Source organism: Felis catus, chromosome C2 (genome assembly GCF_018350175.1).
Source record: "Felis catus isolate Fca126 chromosome C2, F.catus_Fca126_mat1.0, whole genome shotgun sequence".
In the NCBI taxonomy this organism is placed as follows: Eukaryota; Metazoa; Chordata; class Mammalia; order Carnivora; family Felidae; genus Felis; species Felis catus.
The window spans coordinates 71,125,162-71,149,010 of NC_058376.1; the positions used below are offsets into that span (position 1 = coordinate 71,125,162).

Below are 23,849 nucleotides of genomic sequence, written 5' to 3' on the forward strand. Positions count from 1 at the left end.
TAAATTTTTTATCTTCATCCTGATAAGTAATATGTTTAATATGAAAAATCAGATTATAAAAATATATAATTCTTCAAAGAAAAGCCCCAAACAATCCAATTCATAAAGAAAACCATTAATATTTTAGTATGTTTCCAGATTCTTTAGTTCTTTTATTTTTTAATATATATGTACATACACTTTGTTTTTAATGTTTTTATTTCAGTTTTACTGTGTTAAATTGACTATAATTCTTAAATAAAATAGGTTAACTACACATACTGACTTATAACATTTTTTTCCATTTAAGAGCATAAATATCTTTCCAAGTCTACAGAGATCTACTTCATTCTTTAACAGTTGCATAGTACTCCATTACAGAATTATACCATAATTTAATACCAATATAGGCATATTTATAATTTTGTAAAGAATATCTTTGAATATACATTGCACAGTTATAAGTATTTTTATGGAATATGTTTCTGAATTGGGTTGAAGCATATCATACATATTTTTTATTTTAAGAGCTAATGTCGAATTGCCCTGCAAAAATACTAAGGTATATACCTCCTAGATGGTATTTTGGAAGACAGGGGCACCTGGGTGGCTCAGTCAGTTAAGCATCCGACTCTGGTTTCAGCTCAGGTCATGATCTCATGGTTCATGGGCTGGAGCCCCTCATGAGGCTCTGTGCTGACAGTGTGGAGCCTGCTTAGGATTCTTTCTCTCTCCCTCTGCTTGCACTATGTCTCTCAAAATAAATAAACTTAAAAAAAAAAAAAGATATTTTGGAAGACAAAGACAAAGTTCTAAGCTGAAATGATTCAGCAGTCCCAGAGATAAGATAAATGGAAAAAAGAAAAAAAAATTAAAGAAGATATTATCAAATTAATAGGAAAACCAATGAAAGAATAAAATCAGCTAACTAAAATACTTTTGGTAATGAAGAATAAAGCTTTCAAACTTAAGTCTATAAAAATTTCTTGGTGACACAGATTGAAAATCTCCATTTCTCAGTTCATCCTAAAGAGTAAAAACATTGCTAGGAGTAGATTTGATTACCTGGAGGTGTTCCTCAGGCACTATAACTGGGCCGCATTTTGTATGCTCTGCAAATTCCCCAGTACAGTATCTATGGGGATCATTTTCCTTCTGGTGTTGGTTTGTTGCACGTTGTCTTTAGTTCATTTGTACATCAAAATTTAATTACAAAAAAAAAAAAAAAAGAAGTTCACAGCAGTTAAAAACATTGTAAAAAGCCTAGCTGCAAGATTAGTTTATTAGTAAGGATTACTATTTTATTTATTTATTTATTTATTTTTAATTTTTTTTTTCTTCGTTTTTCTTTATTTATTTTTGGGACAGAGAGAGACCGAGCATGAACGGGGGAGGGGCAGAGAGAGAGGGAGACACAGAATCGGAAACAGGCTCCAGGCTCTGAGCCATCAGCCCAGAGCCTGATGCGGGGCTCGAACTCACAGACCGTGAGATCGTGACCTGGGTGAAGTCGGACGCTTAACCGACTGAGCCACCCAGGCGCCCCAGGATTACTATTTTAGTTAGAAAAGTGGACTAAGAAAGAATTTGGGTTCCATGGGAAATCTCCTAGCCTGGGTTTTCAGACCTCCAAATACTTCGTAAGCTAATACTATAGACACATGAGGGAAGAAAGAGATATGGCAAACAGGGGACAACTACACCTTAGGATAAGATCCAGCAGATCATAAAAGAAAATCAAGAAAAGAGGGGTTCCTGGCTGGCTTAGTTGGTGGAGCATGCAACTCGATCTCAAGGTTTTGAGTTCAAGCCCTATGTTGCAAGACTTCTTAAAAATAAAAAAATCTTGGGGCCCCTAGGTGGCTCAGTTGGTTATGTGTCTGACCCTGGATTTCAGCTTAGGTCATGATCTCATGGTTTGTGGGTCTGAGCCCTTCATCTGGCTCCACACTGACAGCACAAGTCTGCTTGGGATTCTCTCTCTCCCTATCTTTCTGGCCTTCCCTTGCTCATTCTCTCTCTCTCAAAATAAAAAAAAATCAGGGAAAGAATGATTACCTAACAGGTGCTTTATTATTCCTTTTAAATACCGTGCAGTTTGGTCTCTAAGGACAAACATAATAAAATATCCTAGTATGAGTTTCATAATTTGCCATACTGGTAGAATGGGGAGGTCAGAGTACTAAACAACTGAAGAAAATGACATGTACTTAATGTGACATACCTGCTAAGTAAGATAGTGCCCGCAGGTCTACGAACCTGAAAAGTCTTCTCCAAATAAGAAATAGCTTGTGGAAAAAGTTTGTTCTAAATAAAAGTTGGGAAAAAAAAGAGTTATAGTTAAAGGACAAATTATATTTAAAACAAGTATAGGATAGGATATTAACGACTGAGGGGAAAAAAGAGAAAAACCTTACAATTCTGGAATACTGATTTAGTCAAAGGTTGCGTAGTAAGGGGCAGGGGAGAGAATGAGTCTAGGAGCAAAGGAATTTCCTTATTTTCTAGTTGAGTTTGGGGAGAGAACACTAAGTGAAAAATTCCTTCCCTATCTCTACTTAAGTAGAATTAGAAAATATAAATCTTAATTATTAACCTAAATTACTTCAAATCTGAGACTGATTAGGTGATTCTAACAGTAAGGAATTTATGTTAGGAAAATCTTATGTTTAGAAGATCAATTTCAATCTCACCAATTTCTGTGGCCCATAAGGAATCGGCTTAATGTGTATGTGTGACTCTGTAACAGTTAAGAAACTGTGGAGGTTAGCACCTCTAAAGACAACTTTAGCATATCATATAATCAGATAAACCCATCTTCAGGAGAATGAGTATTTCCACCAAGAAAATGGTGTTCTCAACGTATTTCAAAAAAATTTTTTTTCAACCTAGGTTCAGCATGTTCTCCTCCCAAAACATAAGAGAACAAGTAAGAAAACAGGAAGACTGATTTATTATCAAATTATAAAATAAGAAGACTAGGTCAGCATCAAATAAGCACAAAACTTTAATGAGGGGTGCCTGGGTGGCTTAGTTGGTTAAGCATCTGACTTCCGCTCAGGTCATGAGCTCACAGTTTGTGAGTTCAAGCCCCACACTGGGCTCTGTGCTGACAGCTCAGAGCCTGGAGTCTGCTTCAGTTTCTATGTCTCCCTCTCTCTCTCCCCATCCCCTGCTCATGCTTTGTCTTTTTCTCTCAAAAATAAATAAAACATTAAAAAAATGAAAAAAGTTTTGATGAGTGCATCATAAAGATGCCTTTGAAGAAATGATAAATACATTCATTACCAACACTTTTTATTCATTCACAAAACAGAAATGGATAAATTTATTTTTTAAGTACAATTTATATACAATAAAATGCACCCATTTTAAGTATCAAATTCAAGTCTTGAGTATTTATTACATACCTTTACAAGGTATCTTTTCTCAGGGAGCAACCTGAAATGAAGACATGAAACATTAAGAATTGCCATGCTGGAGCACAGCACTGTCTCATTTGTTTAGAATATACCTGGCAGGGGCCCCAAGGAATGTTTTGTGGAAGGATCTAGTATCAGTCCCCCAAAATCTCAATTTACCTCAATAAGCATTTGAATTAACTCTGTACCAAAGCACAACACTAGGCATGATCATGTTATCTCATTCATTTGGGAAATTAAGGATAAGGAAAGACATCAAATACTCCTCATAGCTCTTCATACACTATTACAGATTCATAACTTACGTGTTTTCTGGACCTCTCTTATGCTAAATGAAAAATTACACCATCATTCCTCTGGCTAATAATTTTGTAAATGTTCTTATGGCATATATCAGTTCTTCCTTTTATTTTTCCTCCAAGTACTCATGAGGAGTTCCTTCTTTTATTTTATTTATTTATTTATTTTTACTTTATTAATTTTTTAATTTACATCCAAGTTAGTTAGCATATAGTGCAACAATGATTTCAGGACTAGACTCCTTAATGTCCCTTACCCATTTAGCCCATCCCCCCTCCCACAACCCCTCCAGCAACCCTCTATTTGCTCTCTATATTTAAGAGTCCCTGTTTTTATATTTTAGTATATGTGCTGCCGAAGCGAGCACTCCTGTTTTTATATTATTTTTGCTTCCCTTCCCTTATGTTCATCTGTTTTGCATCTTAAAGTCCTCATATGAGTGAAGTCACATGATACTTGTCTTTCTCTAATTTTGCTTAGCATAATACCCTCTAGTTCCAACCATGTAGTTGTAAATGGCAAGATTTCATTCTGCTTGATTGCTGAGTTATACTCCATTGTATATATATACCACATCTTCTTTATCTGTTTATCTGTTGATGGACACTTGGGCTCTTCCCATACTTTGGCTATTGTTGATAGTGCTGCTATAAACATTGGGGTGCATGTGCCCCTTTGAAACAGCACACCTGTATCCCTTGGATAAATACCTAGTGCAATTGCTGGGTCATAGCATAGTTCAGTTTTTAATTTTTTGAGGAAGAGGAGCCTTCTAGGTGTGTACTGACCACATCCAAGGAGATCCACATCTGTTCTGTTTAAATTATTCATAACATACAGATTTTAATCATATCCCATGGCCTTTATCTTTTCAGACTAAAAAGCATTTTTAGCTTAATTCCATCTTGAAGGTGCATTAGCATATAGCTCCATCTATGGATCTTCTGGATGAAAATATCTTTAATAGTTTGATTCTTAGTTTTAAAAAGACAAAATAATGGTGTACTTACTCATCAATACTTTTATCATAGACAGTCTTGATTCTTAAATGTTCATCAACATCTCTTTTTACAACATGATTTGCCTTAAGATGAACCTTATTTATGACCTGAAAAAAGAACATATGTGAAAAATTTTTAAAAAGGTATTGTATAGATTAGCCAATTGAGATTCTCACTTAAAATTAATGAACTTAATTTCCAAGTGTAATACCCAGAAAAATAAAAGAATAAACAAAGAGATATTTCATGTTCATGGATAGGAAGAATCAATAATGTCAGGATGTCCGTTCTTCCCAATTTGATCTATATAGATTCAATGCAATCCAAATCAGAATCTGAGCAAGTTATATTGTGGAAATCAACAATCTGATTCTAAAGTTTATAAGGAGAAGCATAAGACCCAAAATAACACAATGTTGAAGGAAAAGAACAAAGTTGGAAGACTAATATAATCTGACTTGAAGATTTACTATAAAGCTACAGTAATCAGACATGTGGTACTGACAATAAAGAAGACAAATATTTACTGTAGCATTATTTAATATAGCCAAGATATGGTGCAGTGGCACAGGAGCAGGCCAAGATCAGTTGGCGGGCCACAGAGTGAGCATGGTGTTCTTGGCACTGTGCTTGGTGTTATTGCTCCTGGCCAGGGACTTAGCAGTCTCTCTGGACTCTTTTGAATTCTGAGTCTGGCCAACCTTCAGAATTCAGAACACCAAACTGCAACCAGTATAAATTACCAGGATGTCCCAGAGACTTTAGCCCTATGTGTGGAAGCAACATGCCCACTCATCCCAAAGAATGTAGTCTGTGCATGAAAATCAGGGAAGATGGTCATGATACTAAAATAATCCAGAGTGGGCCATGTTGATGGAGCAGTTTATAGAAGAGAACTTGGAGAAACCATCTTCAACAGTATGCTAGATGAATTCCATCTCCCCTTTTTCTCTTTCCTATGTTCCTTTGTATGGGATTTATTAGCCCGCATTTTCTGAGAGGAGGTGTGGAAGATAGCTATGTGCAGTGACAGATAATTAAAGCAAACACAAAAAATCCTTGTTTCTTGCCTTTGCCCCCTGAATTAAACTTACTGCCCAGGTGAGTTGTGCATTGCTTTATTTAGTTGGGATAAAATCAGCATTGTATTCAAGTAAAAAAAAAAAAATACCCAAGATATGGAAGCAGCCCAAGTGTCCACCAACAGATGAACAGATAAATAAGATGTGGTATTACACAATGGAATACAACTCAGTCATAAAAAAAGAATTAAATCTTGCCATTCATGACAACATGGAGAGACCTAGAGGGTATTATGCTAAGTGAAATAAGTCAGACAGAGAAAGACAACATGATTTTACTTATATGTGGAATCTAAAAAAAAAACAAAAAAAAAAACATACTCATAAATACAGAGAACTGGTAGTTGCCAGAGGAGAGGGAGATGGGCAAAATAGGTGAAGGGGATAAAGAGATACAAAGTTCCAGTCATAAAATATACAAGTCACAGGGATGAAAAGCACAGCACAGGGAATATAGTCAATAATACTGTAATAACATTGTATAGTGACAGAGGATAACTACACTTATTTTGGTGAGCATTTTGTAATGTATGTAATTGTCAAGTCACTATGTTGTACACCGAAGACTAGTATTATACATCAACTGTCTTTGAATTAAAATTTTTTTAAAAGGAAAAAAAAATAGGGTGCCTGGGTGACTCAGTTGGTTAAGTGTCTGACTTCAGCTCAGGTCATGATCTCACAGTTTGTGAGTTCAGTGCTGACAGCTCAGAGCCTGGAGCCTGTTTCATATTCTGTGTTTCCCTCTCTCTCTGCCCCTCCCCTACTCACGCTCTGTCTGTCTGTCTGTCTCTCTCTCTCTCTCAAAAATAAACATTAAAAAAAATTTTTTTTAAAAAAGGAAAAAAATAGACCAATAGATCAATGGAACAGAAAAGAGAGCCCACAAATAGGCCCACATAAATAGAGTCAATTGATATTTGACAAAGGAGCAAAGGTAATATAATGGAGCAAGTCAGTCTTTTCAACAAATAGTACTGAACAAGTAGACATCCACATTAAAAAAAAAAAAAAAGAATAAGAATCTGTGGGACCTGGATGGCTCAGTTGTTAAGTGTCCAACTCTTGATTTCAGTTAGGGTCATGATCTCCTGTTTGGTGAGATCTAGCCCCCATCAGGCTACATGCTGACAGCACAGGGTATGCTTGGGATTCTCACTCTCCCTCTGTCTCTGCTCCTCCCCTGCACATGCAATGCGCTTGCTCTTTCTCAAAAATAAAAAATTTTTTGAAACTAAAAAAAGACTTTATATTCTTCACAAAAATTAATTCAAGATGAATTAGACACCTAAATGTAAAATGCAAAACTACAGGGGTGCCTGGCTGGCTCAGTTGGTGGAGCATATGACTCTTGATCTCAGGGTTTTAAGTTCAAGTCCCATGTTGGGTACAGAAATTACTTAAAAATAAAATCCTTAAGGGGCACCTGGGTGGCTCAGTTGGTTGAGCGTCCAACTTCGGCTCAGGTCATGATCTCATGGTTCATGGGTTCGAGCCCCACATCAGGCTCTCTGTGCTGTCAGCTGGAGCCTGGAGCCTGCTTCAGATTCTGTGTCTCCCTCTCTCTCTGTCCCTCTCCTGCTTGTGCTCTCTCTCCCTCTCAAAAATAAACATTAACAACAATTAAAATAATAATAATAATAAAATAAAATCTTTATTAAAAAATAAAATGCAAAACTATAAAACTCTTAGAAGATACCATAAGAGAAAACATAGACGAAACATAGTTTGGCAATGGCTTTTTAGATACATCACTAAAGGAATGATCCAAGAAAGAAATAACTGATGTATTCAACTTTATTAAAACTAAAAACTTACTCTATGAAAGATAACATAAAGAGAATAAGAAGACAAGCCACAGAAAATATTTGCAAAAGACACATTTGATAAACGACTATTACACAAAATATACAAAGAACTCAACATTAAGAACACGAACAGCTGGATTAAAAAATGGGCAAAAGAGGGGTGTCTGGCCGGCTCAGTCAGTAGAGCAGAGCACGTGACTCTTGCCCTCAGGGTCATGAGTTTGAGCCCCACATTGGGCATAGAGATTACTTAAGAAAAATACACAAAAGATCTGGACACTTCAGAAAAGATATACAGATGGCAAACATTCGTATGAAAAGATGCTCCATATTATGTCATCAGGGGAATGCAAATTAAAACAATAATGAAATACTACTACACATCTACTAGAATGACCACAGAACAACCTCAAATGCTGACAAGGATGTGGAGCAACAGGAACTCTCTCATTCATTGTTGGTGGGAATGCAAAATGGTACAGCCAATTTGGAAGACAGTTCGGCAGTTTCTTATAAAACGAAACACACTCTTACCATTACAACTAAGCAACTGAGCTCTTTGGTATTTACTCAAATGAGTTAAAAACTATGTACAAAATGTCTGTACACAGAAAACCTGTACACAGATTTTTTTAAATATTTATTTTTGGGAGAGCACAAGTGGGAAAGGGGCACACAGAGGGGAACAGAGGATCTGAAGCAGGCTCTGTGCTGACAGGCTGACAGCAGCAAGCCTGATGTGGGGCTTGAGCTCACAAACCACGAGATCATGATATGAGCCGAAGTCAGACGCTCAGCTGAGCCACTCAGGTGCCCCTGTACACAGATTTTTATAGCAGCTTTATTCATAACTGCTACAACTTAGAAGTAGCCCAATGTCCCCCAGTATGCTAACAGATAAACTATGGTACATCCAAATGATGGAATATTATTTAGAGCTAAAAAGATGAAATATTAAGCTATGAAAAGACATAGAAAAACCTTGAGTACATAATACTAAGTGAAAGAAGCCAATCTGAAAAAGTGACATACTGTATGATTCCAACTATATGACATTCTGGGAAAGGGAAAACTATGGACACAGTAAAAAGATCAGCATTTGCCAGGAGGTAAGGGTGGGAAAAGATATGAATAGATAAAGCACAGAGGATTTTTAGTGCAGTATAAATACCCTATATGATACTATAACAATGGGTACATTTCATTATACATTTATCCAAACCCATGGAATGTAACCCATCAAGAGTGAATCATAATGTGAACTATGAATTCTGAGTGATTATAATGTGCCAATACAGGTTCATCAATTATAACAAAAGTACCACTCTGGTTAGGGATGTTGATAATGGGGGAGACTATGCATGTGAGGGGGAACAGGGTATTTGGGAAATCTCTGTACCTTCTTATCAGTTCTGCAAAACTAAATCTGCTCTAAAAAGTAGTATTTAATTAAAAAAAAAAAAAAAAAAAGGAGACCAGAGACAATGGAATAAAGAGTTAAGTGCTAAAGAAAGTCAATATCTAATGAGACTACCCTGCTAAAATGAAGAGGATATAAATATATTTCAGATTAATAAAAATTAAGAGAATTTACCATCAGCACTACATTCATTTCCTGCACTACAGGAAATTCTAAAGGAAGTTCTTCATGGTCATGGAAATGACACTAGATGGTATCCTGGATCTTGTATTAGTTCAGGCTGCTATAATAGAATACCATAAACTGGGTGGTATTATAAACATCAGAAATACATTTCTCAGTTTTGGAGACTAGTAAGTCCAAGATCAAAGTGTATAAAGATTGGGTATCTGGTGAGGGCCCCCTTCTTGTTTCATAAGGCCATATTCTTTCTGTGTCCTTTGGCACAAGTGGCAAAGGAGCTCTCTGGGGTCTCTTTCATAAGAGTATTAATTCCATTCATTATGGCTCTGCTCCCATGACCTAATCACCTACCAAAGATCCCACCTCCGAATCATCACTTTGGGAGTTAGGATTTCAACATATAAATTTTGGAGGGGGCACAAACATTCTCTTTTGCTTGTCTGGGAACCTGAATGGTAATCAGTTACCTACAATGATATAAAATTTCCCTAAGTGATAAGGTAGGCTCATTATGCCTGAAGTATTAATAGAAATAATATAGTTTATGCTGAACAGCTGTTTATTCCTCAGAATCTGGAATTTTAGTGACTAAAATTGTGCCTACATAACCAATCTCATATAAAAACCCTGGATACCCGGGGTCAGATGAGCTTCACATTTTGTGCTTGTTACAAGTTACAGCTAAAGGAATTAAGCATGTCCTATATGACTCCTCTAGGAGAGAACTGTTATAAGCTTGTGCCTGGTTTCCTCCAGTCTTTGCTTCATGAGTCTTTTTGCTGATTATCCTTTGTATCCTTTCACTGTAATAAATCTTAGCTGTGAGTACAACTATATACTGAGTCCTGTGAGTCCTCTGGCAAATCACTAAACCTTGAGGTGGTCTTAGAGACTCTCAACACAATTGTACACACATTTCATTTCTTTAAAGACATTAACTCCTTAAAGCTAAAATTATAAAATTGTAATTGTGATATTTATAATATATGCAGAGGTAATATATATTACAACAATAGCAAAATAGTGGAATCTAACACAGAAAACAAATGAATAAACCATGAGCAGAATCAGACATAGAAATACAGAAAACAAACTGACGGTTGCCACAGGGAAAGTGGGTGAAGGGATTGGTAAAATGGGTGAAGGAGAGTAGAAGATACAGGTTTCCAGTTATAGAATCTTTAAGTCACAGGAATAAAAGGTACAACATAGGAAATATAGTCAGTGGTATTCTAGTAACGCTGTATGGGGACAGATGGTAGCTATGCTTGTGGTGAGCTCAGTATAAGGTATAAGCCTGTTGAATCACACCTGAAACTAATATAACATTGTGTCAACTATCTATATTTAAATTAAAAGGGGCCACTTGACTGACTCAGTAGAGCATGCGATTCTTTTTTTGTTTTGTTTTTAATTTATTTTTTAATTTAAATCCAAGTTAGTTAACATACAGTGTAATAATGATTTCAGGGAGCATGTGATTCTTTAAAAAAATTTTTTTTTAATGTTTATTTTTGACAGAGAAAGAGAGAGCACGAGCAAATGTGCACATGAGTTGGGGAGGGGCAGAGAGAGAGGAAGACCCAGAATCCAAAGCAGGCTCCAGGCTCTGAGCTGTCGGCACAGAGCCCGACAAGGGGCCCGAACTCACAAACTGTGAGATCATGACCTGAGCTGAAGTTGGATGCTCAACCGACTGAGCCACCCAGGCACCCCAAGGAGGATGTGATTCTTGATCACAGGGTTGTGAGTTCAAGCCCCATGTTGGGCATAGGGATTACTTAAAAATAAAAATCTTAAAAAAAAAAAATAGCAAAATGATCAGGGTGTAAAGGGAACTATAGTGTTAAAAAGTTCCTATATTTAACATGAATATTATCATAAATACAAGATACATATTGTAATCATTTAGCACAAATACTCAAAAATAGATCACATTTTATTGTAGGTTAATTACACCTCAATTTAAAAAGTAAAGCAAAGTGGAGCACCTGGGTGGCTCAGTTGGTTGAGCATCTGACTCCTGAATTTGTCTCAGGTTATGATCTAATGGGTTCATGGGATTGAGCCCTGTCTCAGCTCTGCACTGATAGCATGGAGCCTGCTTGGGATTCTCTCACTCTTGCATGCACTCTCTTTCTCTCTCCTCTCCCACTCACATGCACTCTCTCTCAAATAAACATTAAAAAAGAAAAAGAAAAACAAAGAGATATAGCTAAAAAGTCAACAGATCAAAATAGAAAACTAATGGAAAAACAGAGGAAACAAAAAAGTGAAACAATAAGAAAACAAACAGCTAAACTGCAGACCCAAATCCAACCATGTCAATAATCACATTAAATGTAAACAGACTGAACATTCCTATTAAAAAGCAGAGATTGTCAGACTAAGTAACAGAGCAAGATCCAACTATTTGCTATTTGTAAGAAACCCATTTTAACTATAAAAACATAAAAGAGTTGAAAGTATAAGAATGGGAAAAAGGCATATTATGTAAACATTAATAAAAACAAAGCCAGAGTGGCTATATTAGTATTAGACAAAGTATATTTCAAAACAAGGAATATTAGCAGGGATGAAGAAAAGGATAATACTTAGTGCTAAATGGATCAATTCAACAAGAAAATATAACAATCTAAAATGTGTAAACACCTGGAGCATCGGATGGCTCAGTTGGTTAAGCGTCTGACTCTTGGTTTTGGCTCTGGTCATGATCTCATGTCTTCATGGGTTTGAGGCCCACACTGGGCTGTGTTGGCAGTGCAGAGCCTTCTTGGGATTCTCTCTCTCTCCCTCTCTCTCTCTGCCCCTGCCCCACTTGTACTCTCCCTGTCTCTCTCAGGATAAATAAACTTTAAAAAATAAAATAAAATGAAAAGTGTAAACACCTAGCATCACAGCTTCATACTACATGAAGCAAAAACTGAAAGATGAAAGACCGACAAATCCACAATTATAGCTGGAGACTTAAACACTCTTATCTCAGTAATCAAGACAGACCAGAAGATAAAATCAGTAAGGATATAGGAGATCTGCATAGCACAAAAACTAACTTGACTGAACTGACATTTATGGAACACTTGTCCCCACAATAGTGGAATGTGTATTCTTCTCAAGTGTATATGCAACGTTCACCTAAACAGATCACATTTTTGGCTATAAAACAAACCTTAAGAAATATAAAAAACCTGAGGCATCTGGGTGGGTCAGTTGGTTAAGCATCTGACTTGGCTCAGGTCATGATCTCACAGTTTATGAGTTCGAGACCCACATGGGGCTCTCTGCTGGAGTCTGCTTCGGATCCTCTGTCTCCCTCTCTCTGCCCCTCCCCTGCTCTCACTTGAGCTCTCAAAAATAAACAAACACCTCTTAAAAATATATTTAAAAACCCAAATCATACAAAGTATGTTCTCTACCCATAACAAAATTAAACTAGAATGCAACTACAGAAAGAAAACTGGGAAACCCCCTAATGTTTGAAGGTAAAACAACAAACTAAACCCTTAAGTTGAAGAGGAAGTCACAAAAGAGTTAGGGAATATTTTTATAAAGACTTTACTTTTAAGTAATCTCTACACTGATCAGGGGGGCTTGAACTCAACAACCACAAGATCAAGAGTCGCATGTTCTATGGGCTAGGCCAGCCAAGTGCCCCTAGAAAATATTTTTAGATGAACGAAAAGAAAATTATAGCAAATTAATATTTGTGGGATACAGCTAAAGCAGTATTTTTTAATTTTTTCCCCAACGTTTATTTATTTTTGGGACAGAGAGAGACAGAGCATGAACGGGGGAGGGGCAGAGAGAGAGGGAGACACAGAATCGGAAACAGGAAACAGGCTCCAGGCTCCGAGCCATCAGCCCAGAGCCTGACGCAGGGCTCGAACTCACGGACCGCGAGATCGTGACCTGGCTGAAGTCGGACGCTTAACCGACTGCGCCACCCAGGCGCCCCTAAAGCAGTGTTTAGAGGAAAATTTGTACCTTTAAATACTTACATTAGGGAAAAAAACCCCTCAAGTTAATGGTCTAAGCTTCCTAAAAAACTAGAAAAAGAACAAATTACTCTCAAAGAGAGCAGAATAAAGAGCAGAAATCAATTAAATGGAAAACAGAAAAAGAGAAATCAATAAAATCAAGAGCTGTCTTTGAGAAGTCTTCTGAGAAGACTATTACAAGTGATAAACCTCTAAACCGATCAAAAGAAAGAGAACACCAATTACCTATATCAAGAATGAAACAGGAGACATTGCTACAGACTTTACAGACTGTGTTACTGTGACTTACAGTAAGAAGTATGTATTTGGTTTTTGTCCCACTTCTGGCACAGAACTCCTAAACTTGGAATTTCCTAAGTGATGAGAGTGATAAAGCTGTCTTGTTATGTTAATGAGATTGCTTTGGGAAAGCACCTAAGGATAGGGACCAGTTGCCAGTAGGGCCAACCATGTGATTAGAGGTCTCCATCTCCTCCTCGAGCTACAGATTGAGTTGAATCACTAATGGTTAATGATTTATTAATTTTTTAAAATATTTATTTGTTGAGAGAGAGCAAGCGAGCACAAGAGTGTGAGTGGGAGAGGAGTAGGGAGAGGGGGAGAGAAAGAATCACAAGCAGCCTCCCCATTGTCAGTACAAAGCCCAATGTGAGGTTCTATCTTACCTGAGCTGAAATCAAGAGTAGAGCGCTTACCAATTGAGACACCCAGCCCCACCCCCCGCAATGGCTGACCATTTAATCTACCAATGTCTCTGTAATCAAGCCTCTATAATACCCAAAAGGATGGGGTTTGTAGAGTTTCCTGTTGGTGAACATTGTTAACCTTAAAAATAAAACTGCTGGTTATTTTACCAGCAAAAACTGGTTTATTTGGGAATAGCAGAGAATTGCAATCAGGGACAAGCAAGCTACAACAAAACCATAGGCAAGTCTGAAGAACAAAGGAGAGGAATACTCTTTTATAGAGAAAAAAGGGAAACTGGGGGGCTGTTATAAGCAAAATGTCCACTGGAATAAACTGGGATTTTGAAGTATACATTGGTTGAGTTGTGACAGTCTCTCATTGGCTGGGCTACTGCCAGGGAAAGAAGAAAACATTTTTCCTCTCGCTGCGATAGTGAAGCAGTATCCATATGCAAGGTCCATCACTTCCTGTTGGGTCTGCAATTGACAATGAGTGGTAGGACATGATGGCTCCCTCTAAATGAGGTTTACTTTTATTAATTTTTACACCATGTAGAGATTCCTGGAGAGTGGAATGCTCTGATAGTGTAGAAAGTACTCGCCCTTTCTCCATACCTTACCCTAAGCATCTCTTCCATCTAGTTGTTCTTGAGTTACACTTTTTATAATAAACTAGTAATCTAGTAGTAAATTTTTTCTCTGAGTTTTGTGAGCTGCTCTAGCAAATTAATCAACCCCAAGGAGAGGGTTGTTGGAAGCTCCAAACTATAGTCATTTGGTCAGAAGCTCAGGTGACAACCTGGACTTATGACTGGTGTCTGAAATGGTGGGTTGGGGGGCCAGTCTTGCTTCATAGTGCGTGGAAAAACCCCCACACACTGGAATTCATACCCAAATCTTTTACAGACATTTAAAATATCAAAAGAAAATATTTTTAAAAACCTTACATCCATAAATTTGACAATTTCAATGGAATGAAATTCTTTGAAAGATGTAACTTAATCAAAACACAATCAAGGAGAAATAACCTGAATAAACCATCATCTATTACAGAAATTAAGTTCATAATTTCTAACTCTCCAATAAAGAAAATTCCAGGGGTGCCTGGGCGGCTCAGTTAGGTGTCTGACTCGATTTTGGCTCAGGTCATGATCTCATGGTTCATGACACCGAACCCCATGTCGGGCTCTGCGCTGACAGTGCAGAAGAACCTGCTTGGGATTCTCTCTCTCCCTCTCTGCCCTCCCCCACTCTCTCTCTCTCTCTCTCTCAAAATAAATAAATAAACCTGAAAGAAAGAAAGAAAGAAAGAAAGAAAGAAAGAAAGAAAGAAAGAAAGAAAGAAAGAAAGAAAGAAAGAGAAAATTCCAGGCTGAGATGGCTTCATTCATGAATTCTACACATTTAAAGAAGTAAAAATACTGATTATATGCAAACTCTTCCTTAAAATAGAAGGGGAAGGAATATTTCCCAACTCATTCTATGAGACCAGCATTACCCTAATAGCAAACCCAGCAAAGTTATTGCAGAAAAAAACCACAAAAACTACAGACCAATATCCTTCATGAATATATATGCAAAATCATCAACAAATATTAACAAGGCAAATCCAGCAAAATGTAAAAAGGGAAATACATCATAACCAACTGGGGTTTTAATCTCAGGAGTGCAATTTTTTTTATCATCAAAAAAAAAAATCAATGTAATTCACAATATCAATAAAGAAGAAAAGCTACATGATTATATAAATTGATACAAAAAAGACATTTAATAAAATTTAACATCCATCCATGATAAAAACTAAGCATAGAAGATAATTTTCTCAACCTGCTAAAGCACATCTACAAAAAATCTATAATATTCTTTTTTTTTTTTAAGGGCTCTTTTTTTTTTTTAAGGTTTAATTTTTTTAGTTACCTCTGCATCCAACATGGGACTCAAATTGACGATCAGGAGTTGCATGCTCTACCAACTGAGGCAGCCAGGCACCCCAAGGATTAACTACAAATGGGGATAATGGCTTTCAAGGTGATTGAAAAGTTCTAAAACTGGATTTTGCTGATAGCTGCACAATTCTGTAAATATATTAAAAATCATTGAATTGGTCATTTAAGTGGGTGAATTTTATGGTATATGAATTATATCTCAATAAAAACATCGTAAAAACTCTCTACAAAGAAAATGGCAGGCCCACCCAGGTGATCTCCATAATGAATTATACTGAACATTTAAGCAAGAAGTTATTTCAATTTTATATAAACTCTTTTATTTATTATTATTATTATTATTGCTATTTTCAATAGGCTCCATGTCCAACGTGGGGCTCGAACTCACAGTCCTGAGACCAAGAGTTGCATGCTCCACTGACTCAGCCAGCCAGTGCCTCTATACAAACTCTTTTAGAAAATACAAGAAGATGGAACATTTCCCAACTCATTATGTGAGGTCAGTATAGTTCTGATATCAAAAACAAAAAAAAAACTTCACTAAAAAAAAGAAATCATAGGGGCGCCTGGGTGGCTCAGTCCGTTGGGCAGCCTACTTCGGCTCAGGTCATGATCTCACGGTCCGTGAGTTCGAGCCCCGTGGGTTCGAGCCCCGCGTCGGGCTCTGTGCTGACAGCAAAAATCTTTAACAATCTATTAGCAAACTGAATTCAGAGGTATACAAAAAGGATAATATATCATGACCAAGCAGGATCTATCACAAAAATGCAAATGCTATTGTATACAATTTGCTATCGGAAATACATTGTATATAATTCCATTTGTGTATATTAAGTTCTAGAAGGGGCAAAACTAATCTAATGTGAAAAAATAATGAAAAAAAAAATAGTTGCCTGGGATGGATGGGAGAGATTGACTGGCACCAGATGGGAGGGAACTTTCTGGAGACATGGAAATGTTCTATATTGTGGGGCTGTAAGTTTTATGCGGATGTACATGACTGCATTTATTGCATTTCCAATATATGTAAATTTTATCAGAACTCTTTTTGGGGCACCTGGCTGGCACAGTAGGTAGAGCATGGGACTCTTGATTTGGGGTTGTGAGTTTGAGCCCCACATTGGGCATAGAGATTACTTAAAAATGAACAAAAAAACAGGGGCACCTGGGTGGCTCAGTTAGTTGAGTGTCCAACATGTCATGATCCCGGGGTCGTGGGAACGAGCCCTACGTGGGTCTCTGCGCTGAGTGTGGAAGTTGCTTAGGATTCTCTGTCTCCCTCTCCCTCTGCCCCTCTTCCCCACTCACACTCCCGCTCTAAAATAAAAAATAAAACAATAACAGACTTAAAAAAAATTTTTTTTATTTAGTTTTGAGAGAGAGAGAGAGAGAGAGAGTAGAGGAAGCGCAGAAGGAAAGGGAGACACAGAATCTGAAGCAGGCTGCAGGCTCTGACCTGTCAGCAAAGAGCCCAACATGGGGCTCGAACCCATGAACCCCAAGATCATGACTTGAGCCAAAATCAGAAGCTCAACTGACTGAGCCACCCAGGCACTCCAACAACTTTTAAAAGTAACAATAACAAGTGAGAGGATGAGGAATGGGTGGAAGTATAGGAAATAAGAATGAGAGAATGATGGTAAGTGTTAAAGCTGGGTGATGGGTCAATGGGAGTTCATTACACTATTCCATTTTTTTTGTTTTAATTTACATAATAATAATAATTTAAAAACTTAGAGGTTTTAGTTGAAAACAAGTTAAATGTGGAGTGCCTGGGTGGCTCAGTAGGTTAAGCATCTGACTTTAGCTCAGGTCATGATCTCATCATCTATGGGTTTGAACCCAGCGTCAGGCTATGTGCTGACAGCTCAGAGCCTGGAGCCTGCTTTGGATTCTGTGTCTCCTTCTCTCTCTGCCCCTCCCCTGCTCATGCTCTGTCTGTCTCTCTCTCTCTCTCAAAAGTAAACATTAAAACAAAAATTAAAAGAAAAAGAAAAAGAGAAAGAAAAGTTAAATGTGTCAAAAAAAACACTTTTTTTTTAATAGGCTCTACACCCAACATGGGGCTTGAACTCACAACCCAGAGAGCAATACTCACACGCTCTACTGACTGAGCCAGCCAGGTGCCCACTCCCCCTTTTCTTTCCCCAAAATGTTTTGTACTTCCCACCACCATCAAAAAATGTTACATAATTTCCCACAGCATTTAACAGAGGCATAGTCACTAGAATGAGTACAATGAATATACTTTATGTCTAAGTTAAAGCTAAGACAATGGGCAGGAGGACTTGCTATTACATACTCTAAGAACTAGGAAAATGTATTAAGGATGAGAAGTCTCAAAAAGAACTTAACAGCTTATTTTTAATATCTGAAGCACCATCACTATTGAGTTTGTTTAGTGAAGAAGCATAAATAGGAATAGTGGGTGGAAGTTTCAGGAAGAGTTTTCAGCTCTATAAAAAGAACTTTAATACTGGTGATCTCCAAAAGGCAAGGGACTCCCTCTGGAGATAACCTCCCTATCCACGGAAATGTTCAAATATAAACTGTAGTTTTGTACACTAGCAACAACCACTAGAAGAAACTATCTAGGTTCCCTCTAGTGGAGAGATTCTGCAGTTCTTTGAATGGCTTTCTCTTATTGTAATCTAAATTCAAAGAAAGAAGCACAGGACATTGTAGGATTTTTTTTTTTTTTCAAGAATTCATCGGAAGTGGGGGAATTGGGGATTTTTTTTAAGGGTACAAACTGGCAACCAGTTAAATATATAAGTCCTGGAGATCTAATATAGTGATTATAGTCAACAATACTGTATTTATAAACTTAAAAGTTGCTAAGAATACTAAAAAGTAAGTAAAATTCAGCCAAAATGCAGTGTCATGATAAAAGCTGGACTACAGCTACAAGCCCCAAACTTAATATTTTGGCACATATGGTTATGAACAGTATGCACAAAGCTTTTTGGTAATTACCACAAAAATGAGTAGTCTTAGATTTCTGGGCTGAACTGAAAATTTCTAGGTCAATCTTTCTTGATAAAGTATTAAGACAAATTATAAAATCAATCACAACATGCCGCTCGGACCCAAGTACTGTGTCTCCTTTCCTCAAAGAATGCTGATTACTGTGGTCTCAGTACTGCGGAGAAATCAAGGACACAAACCTTATCCAAAGGAACCTTACAATTTAACTACAAAGACAAGATTACAAAGAAATGCCCGAGAAATAAACCTTCCCCACAATGCAGTACTTGGTTAAGCGCCAGAAGAGAGTACAGATAAGATGTACTATGAAATGGAAAGTGAATTCCGCTGAGTGGTTTCAGCTGACTGCCTTCAAGTTAGGGAAGTTAAACTAGGACTAAAAGAATGTAGAGAGGGAGAAAAATGGAGTGTGAAGGAGGCAGGCCCTTCCACGGTAGGAGAACAAGATAAAGAAAGCAATGTGGTGAAGGAATTTGAAAATAAACCCGAATTTTGTCTTCAGAGAACTCCCCAAATCTCCCCAAATGCCTTTAACTCTATCAACTTCTTCCCAAACCTTTAGACCAGTAGTTCCCAAAGTGTGGTCTTTGGACAAGTATCATCATCAACCATCTGGGAACTTGAACTGCAAATTCTGGGTACCATCCCAGACCTAATGAGTCAGAAAGTGGGGGTGGGGCAGCAATCTGTGTTTTAACAAATCCTTCAGGTGATTCTGATGCATGCTCAGGCTGAAAACCATTGCTCTAGAACTACCTATATACAACTCTCCAACAGGAAAGCGATCACGTTCCTGGCGCCCAACTCAGCCACTTGGTGCAGGAAGGGAGTTAATAGTGCTAGACCAGGCAATTAGGCTCTAACAGGATGCCTGGAGGCCAGCAAAGAGGAAGTCATGCCCACCTATGAGGAAGTAAGAGGCCTGTCCTGGCAGTACTCTAAAACAAAACCACAAGTGACCGCCATTTTGACAGCTTGAGTGACCTAAGCTCATTATACAGTTGTTATAGCATTAGCATTGCGGTTTTGAAGGAATTCCGTCTCGGAAATCCCCGCCAGAGTTCCTTAGGCAAATAAGGCAAGAAAAAGGGCAGAACCCACATTCCTGAAGGAGACCTCCCTGATTACAAGAAACCTTCACTTCAAATAATGAATATTTCATCCCTTTGTTAAAAACTGTCAATAAAAGGTAGAAATACAAAACCAGCGGGCTCAGCTATTCCTTGAGCGCACCCACTCTCCCATCTCGAGAGTGTAGTTTCACTTTAATAAACTTTCCTGTTTGTACTGTTCATCTACTATGTTGTGTCAGTCCTAGACTTTCTTCTCCTGGCCGACCCGAGCCTCCAGCGACATCTTTTGGAGGGGCTAAGTCAAGGCCTCAGGGCCCAAGGTCCACCTGGCAACAATACTAGGTCCAGCCCTCTAACAGTTCAGTCTCCGGCACAATTTATTTCGCTTTCTCCTCCAATACATCTTGTTCCAACAACTGCCCGCTACATCTTCGCCTCCCGTGTTACTTTCCCCTCACAGCGCCCGCTCCCGCCCCTCCGTCGCCCTACCTCAGTCTCAGAGGGGACGTGGTGCCGGCAGGGAGGGGAACTGTCCAAGGAGACAGGAATAGATGTGGCGCTTGCCCAGAGGCCGCCCAACAAGAGCAGAACGCTTCGGACCCTTAAAGAACTGCTCCAGCGCCACTGGCTAGGGCATGGGCCTGAACCAGGAGAACCTGCTCCTCCACCCCACTCGGCCGCCATCTTCGGGCCGAGCGTCGTTACCATGGAGTACGTGACGTCTCAGCGCCAGCGCCAGTCCCGCACCCTGGGGCAAATGGTATAGCCGGCGGAAAGACGCTTTTTGATTGGCTAGCATCACCCAGCCAGTTCACCGCGGATGAGGAACTGCATCACGCCCGTCGAGTCTCAACGCGCGAAGCCGGCCAATTAAGCGCCGTTTAGAGGCTCACGTGAGACGGGCTGTGGAAGACTAGTGGGTGCTGATAGTTAAGGGAGTGATGGTATGAGGCCTTTTCTCTGTGTTATTCACTGAGAAGGCAGGCATCCACTAGGTGCCAGGTAACATAATCTGCTGCAGAATCTTTAATGGTTACCCTCTATATAAAAAAATGGATGGAATGTAATTTTCATTTTTATTTTATCCTCAGGCACCGATTTTACACCCATTTCTTAAGTCATTTCTTGTAAAACCAATGAGTTCTTTACTATTCAACCTCATCCCTTAACTTCTATAAAAACCAAGAATTAGGGGCACCTGGCTGGCTCAATGGGTAGAGCATGAATCTACCTGATCTCAGGGTCATAAGTTCAAGCTCCACATTGGGTGTGGAGCCTACTTAAAAACAAAACAAAAATTGCAACTGCATTTAACCAAGAGACCATGTGAATCCATGCCATTAAGGAAACTACCTTTAAACTAGGCTATAAGTAACTATAAAAAAATTGAAAATTGGGAGATTTTCCTGTGGCCCATTAAACAGTTAAAACTAGTAACTGGCAGCACTGAACTGGGACAGTCATTTAACAGGAACTGAATACTGTAAATTACTATGCTAGGAACTGTAGGGGTAGGAAAGAAAAGCCGTAAGAATGTACAATTCATTGGTAAAGATCATTTACTCATTCATGGGTGGGGCATTCTACCAGTAATGGCTCTTTACCAAACATCTATCATGCCAAAACTAGTGGAACTGGGATTCCAAACCAAATTTATTACGTTCAGGACATGTGCTCTTTCCACTACAAGATCACAAAGAACTTCAAGTTCCTAGTTTTAACAGTAGTGTTACATTGGGGGGAGGCGGTTTCAATGATCCAGTCAACAAAATGCTAGCCATTCAAGCTCGTTTCTCTGAAACATGTAATTTCTCCAATGGGAACTTCTGACTTGAGAACTCTGCACCTACCAAACCTCAATATGGGAACAGAAAAACATAAAGCACCCTCATTTACAAGTGCTGTATTATTAAAGAGGATGAATTTGCATGCAAGACTGTTTTGTCATTACATTTACTCAGGTCATCCTAAGGATTCTCAGCCTTCTTTCTTCTTTGCTCAATTGCCCACCACTTGTTTATCCACATCCATTACTCTATCACCTATCCCACCAGAATACCATATTCACTTAACTTAGGTGATAGCCATCAGGAGGCTTCTTCTCTTCTGGATGCCTAATCCAGACCCAAGTATCCATCTGCCTTCCTGGACATGTTTCATAGCAGAGTATCCTATAGCTTCCTCAAACTCATCATTTCCCTTCACAAAACCAATCTGGTTCCCCAACTTTAAAAATGCACTATTACCCACCCAGCAACCAAAGCTAGTACACCTTACCCATTAAGACTCATCTTTAAATTCTCCCAAATCCTTAGTACAGTACACAAGATCTTGCATAATCTGGCATTTCTTTGGTTTCTACACTTTTCCAATTATTGCCCACATAATTTTCAGTTCCACTACATAACCCAGTTGAAGGTTTCCTCAAATGCCTCCTGCCTTCACAAAAAATCATGCCAATTTTTCCCAAAATACCTCCCCAAGCATTTCTTCTTGTACCCAACCACCCCAAGAGTAACAAGTACATGACACAACAAAGTCAGTAGTTTTAGATTATATTGCTGTTTTTCAACAACTAAATCTCACTGGAGGTCTGAGATAGGTTACTTCCTGCCCTTGACCTGAGTTTCCAATGTCAATTTCCCTAGGATTCTAATAACCAAATTGTGACCATGAAATGCACTGCTTAGATTGTGAGGAAAACATGGTTAACATTGGACCCAGACTGCATCTGATGCATCCACCTCTTGCCTTGAAGCCATACTTCCCATATAAGGCCAAATGATACTGGCAGTACAAACACAAGGCCATTTCTGTGAAACCTGGGATCTTCCTTCTTAACAGCAACTCTGGCTTGAGGATGGCCACCATTGGACTAATAAGCACACCTTTCTTAGAACTGCCATATGCTACAAGTGCCCAATCCTTTCCTGCATCATCTCCTTCAATGGTTTTTTCTGACCCCACCACCACCCATTTTTTGGCACACTAATTGTTTTTTGGCAGGTTTCTTAGGGAACCCAAATACAATTAAAAACTGTAAAAGGGACTGAGTTTGACCAACTCCAAGTTTCTTGTTGATATTTTCAGTGGAATGTCAAGACAATGGTTAATAAAAGGACTAGCTAGCTGCTACTCCAACAAATTTCTACAGCCACCATACTGCAAACTGATGCTTTGGTTCAAACTTGTATTTCAACAATTCAGATTTAAAATATCCTGCAGCCCTAGTTTAGTTTCCTTTTGTCTTATGCTCACATATCTCAATCCTCCACTTTACTACATTGAAACATGGAACCAAGGAAAGCTACACCATCGAGGCAATAACCACCCCCCCCAAAAACCTTCCTAAGGCATGTGTTGCTATTTTGATATTGTTAACTTACACCTTACCAGTCAAGCGTTATATACTGGAATGTTTTATCTAGTCACAGATCCAAAGGATATCTCATCCCTGCCGTGCTGCCAAATACCATCAAAATAATCTTCAGGTTCTCCCAACTACCATTAAGTCACAAGTTTCCCAACCAATCTATCTTGAACAACTACATACATAAGGTAATTTAGAAGGCCATCAAAAATAATTTTAAGTTTCTTTCATGGACTCTCAATCTAACGAGGAAAGCAGTTAGTTGTATGTAATAAATGCAGTACGAAAGGTGAAATAAACTGTTATGGGCAAGAGTTATAGGCCCATTTTAACGTGGAAGCCTGGAAAAGTGTCACGGTATATATTTGTACTGGCTAATATTTGTGTCTTCTGTCCTTCCTGGAATACCCTATGCTCCAGCACTTTACACCTTCAAGATACTCCTTCCCAATGCCTCTGATCAAAGCTTACTCTGCCCCCCTCCCTGACCATGTAAGGCCTTGTATGAAGATACTCATATCCTATTCTCATTAAAACCCTATTGTCTAAATCTCTGTAATTGCCATCACATAGAACTCCCTAGCTTCCTTGTA

The 23,849-nt window shown here is 38.4% G+C and overlaps 1 protein-coding gene across 13 annotated transcripts in view; it reads right to left on the reverse strand.

Moving 5' to 3' along the window:
- The window catches only part of LMLN (leishmanolysin like peptidase), a 149,279-nt gene extending 125,500 nt beyond the window's left edge, over positions 1 to 23,779 (reverse strand). For 12 of the 13 annotated variants that reach the window (XM_045037061.1, XM_045037062.1, XM_019839909.3 and 9 more), the window contains exons 1-5: positions 20,376 to 23,779; positions 4,712 to 4,809; positions 3,390 to 3,420; positions 2,204 to 2,286; positions 1,045 to 1,159 (exon numbers count right to left, since the gene is read on the reverse strand). In XM_045037061.1, coding sequence (XP_044892996.1) covers positions 1,045 to 1,159; positions 2,204 to 2,286; positions 3,390 to 3,420; positions 4,712 to 4,809; positions 20,376 to 20,594 — 546 coding nt within the window. In that variant the 5' untranslated portion in view covers positions 20,595 to 23,779. Of the gene's footprint in view, positions 1 to 1,044; positions 1,160 to 2,203; positions 2,287 to 3,389; positions 3,421 to 4,711; positions 4,810 to 15,796; positions 15,955 to 20,375 lie in introns of all 13 variants that reach the window. The other variant, XR_006585133.1, reaches the window with a different exon arrangement.
- Between the last annotated feature and the right edge of the window lie 70 nt (positions 23,780 to 23,849).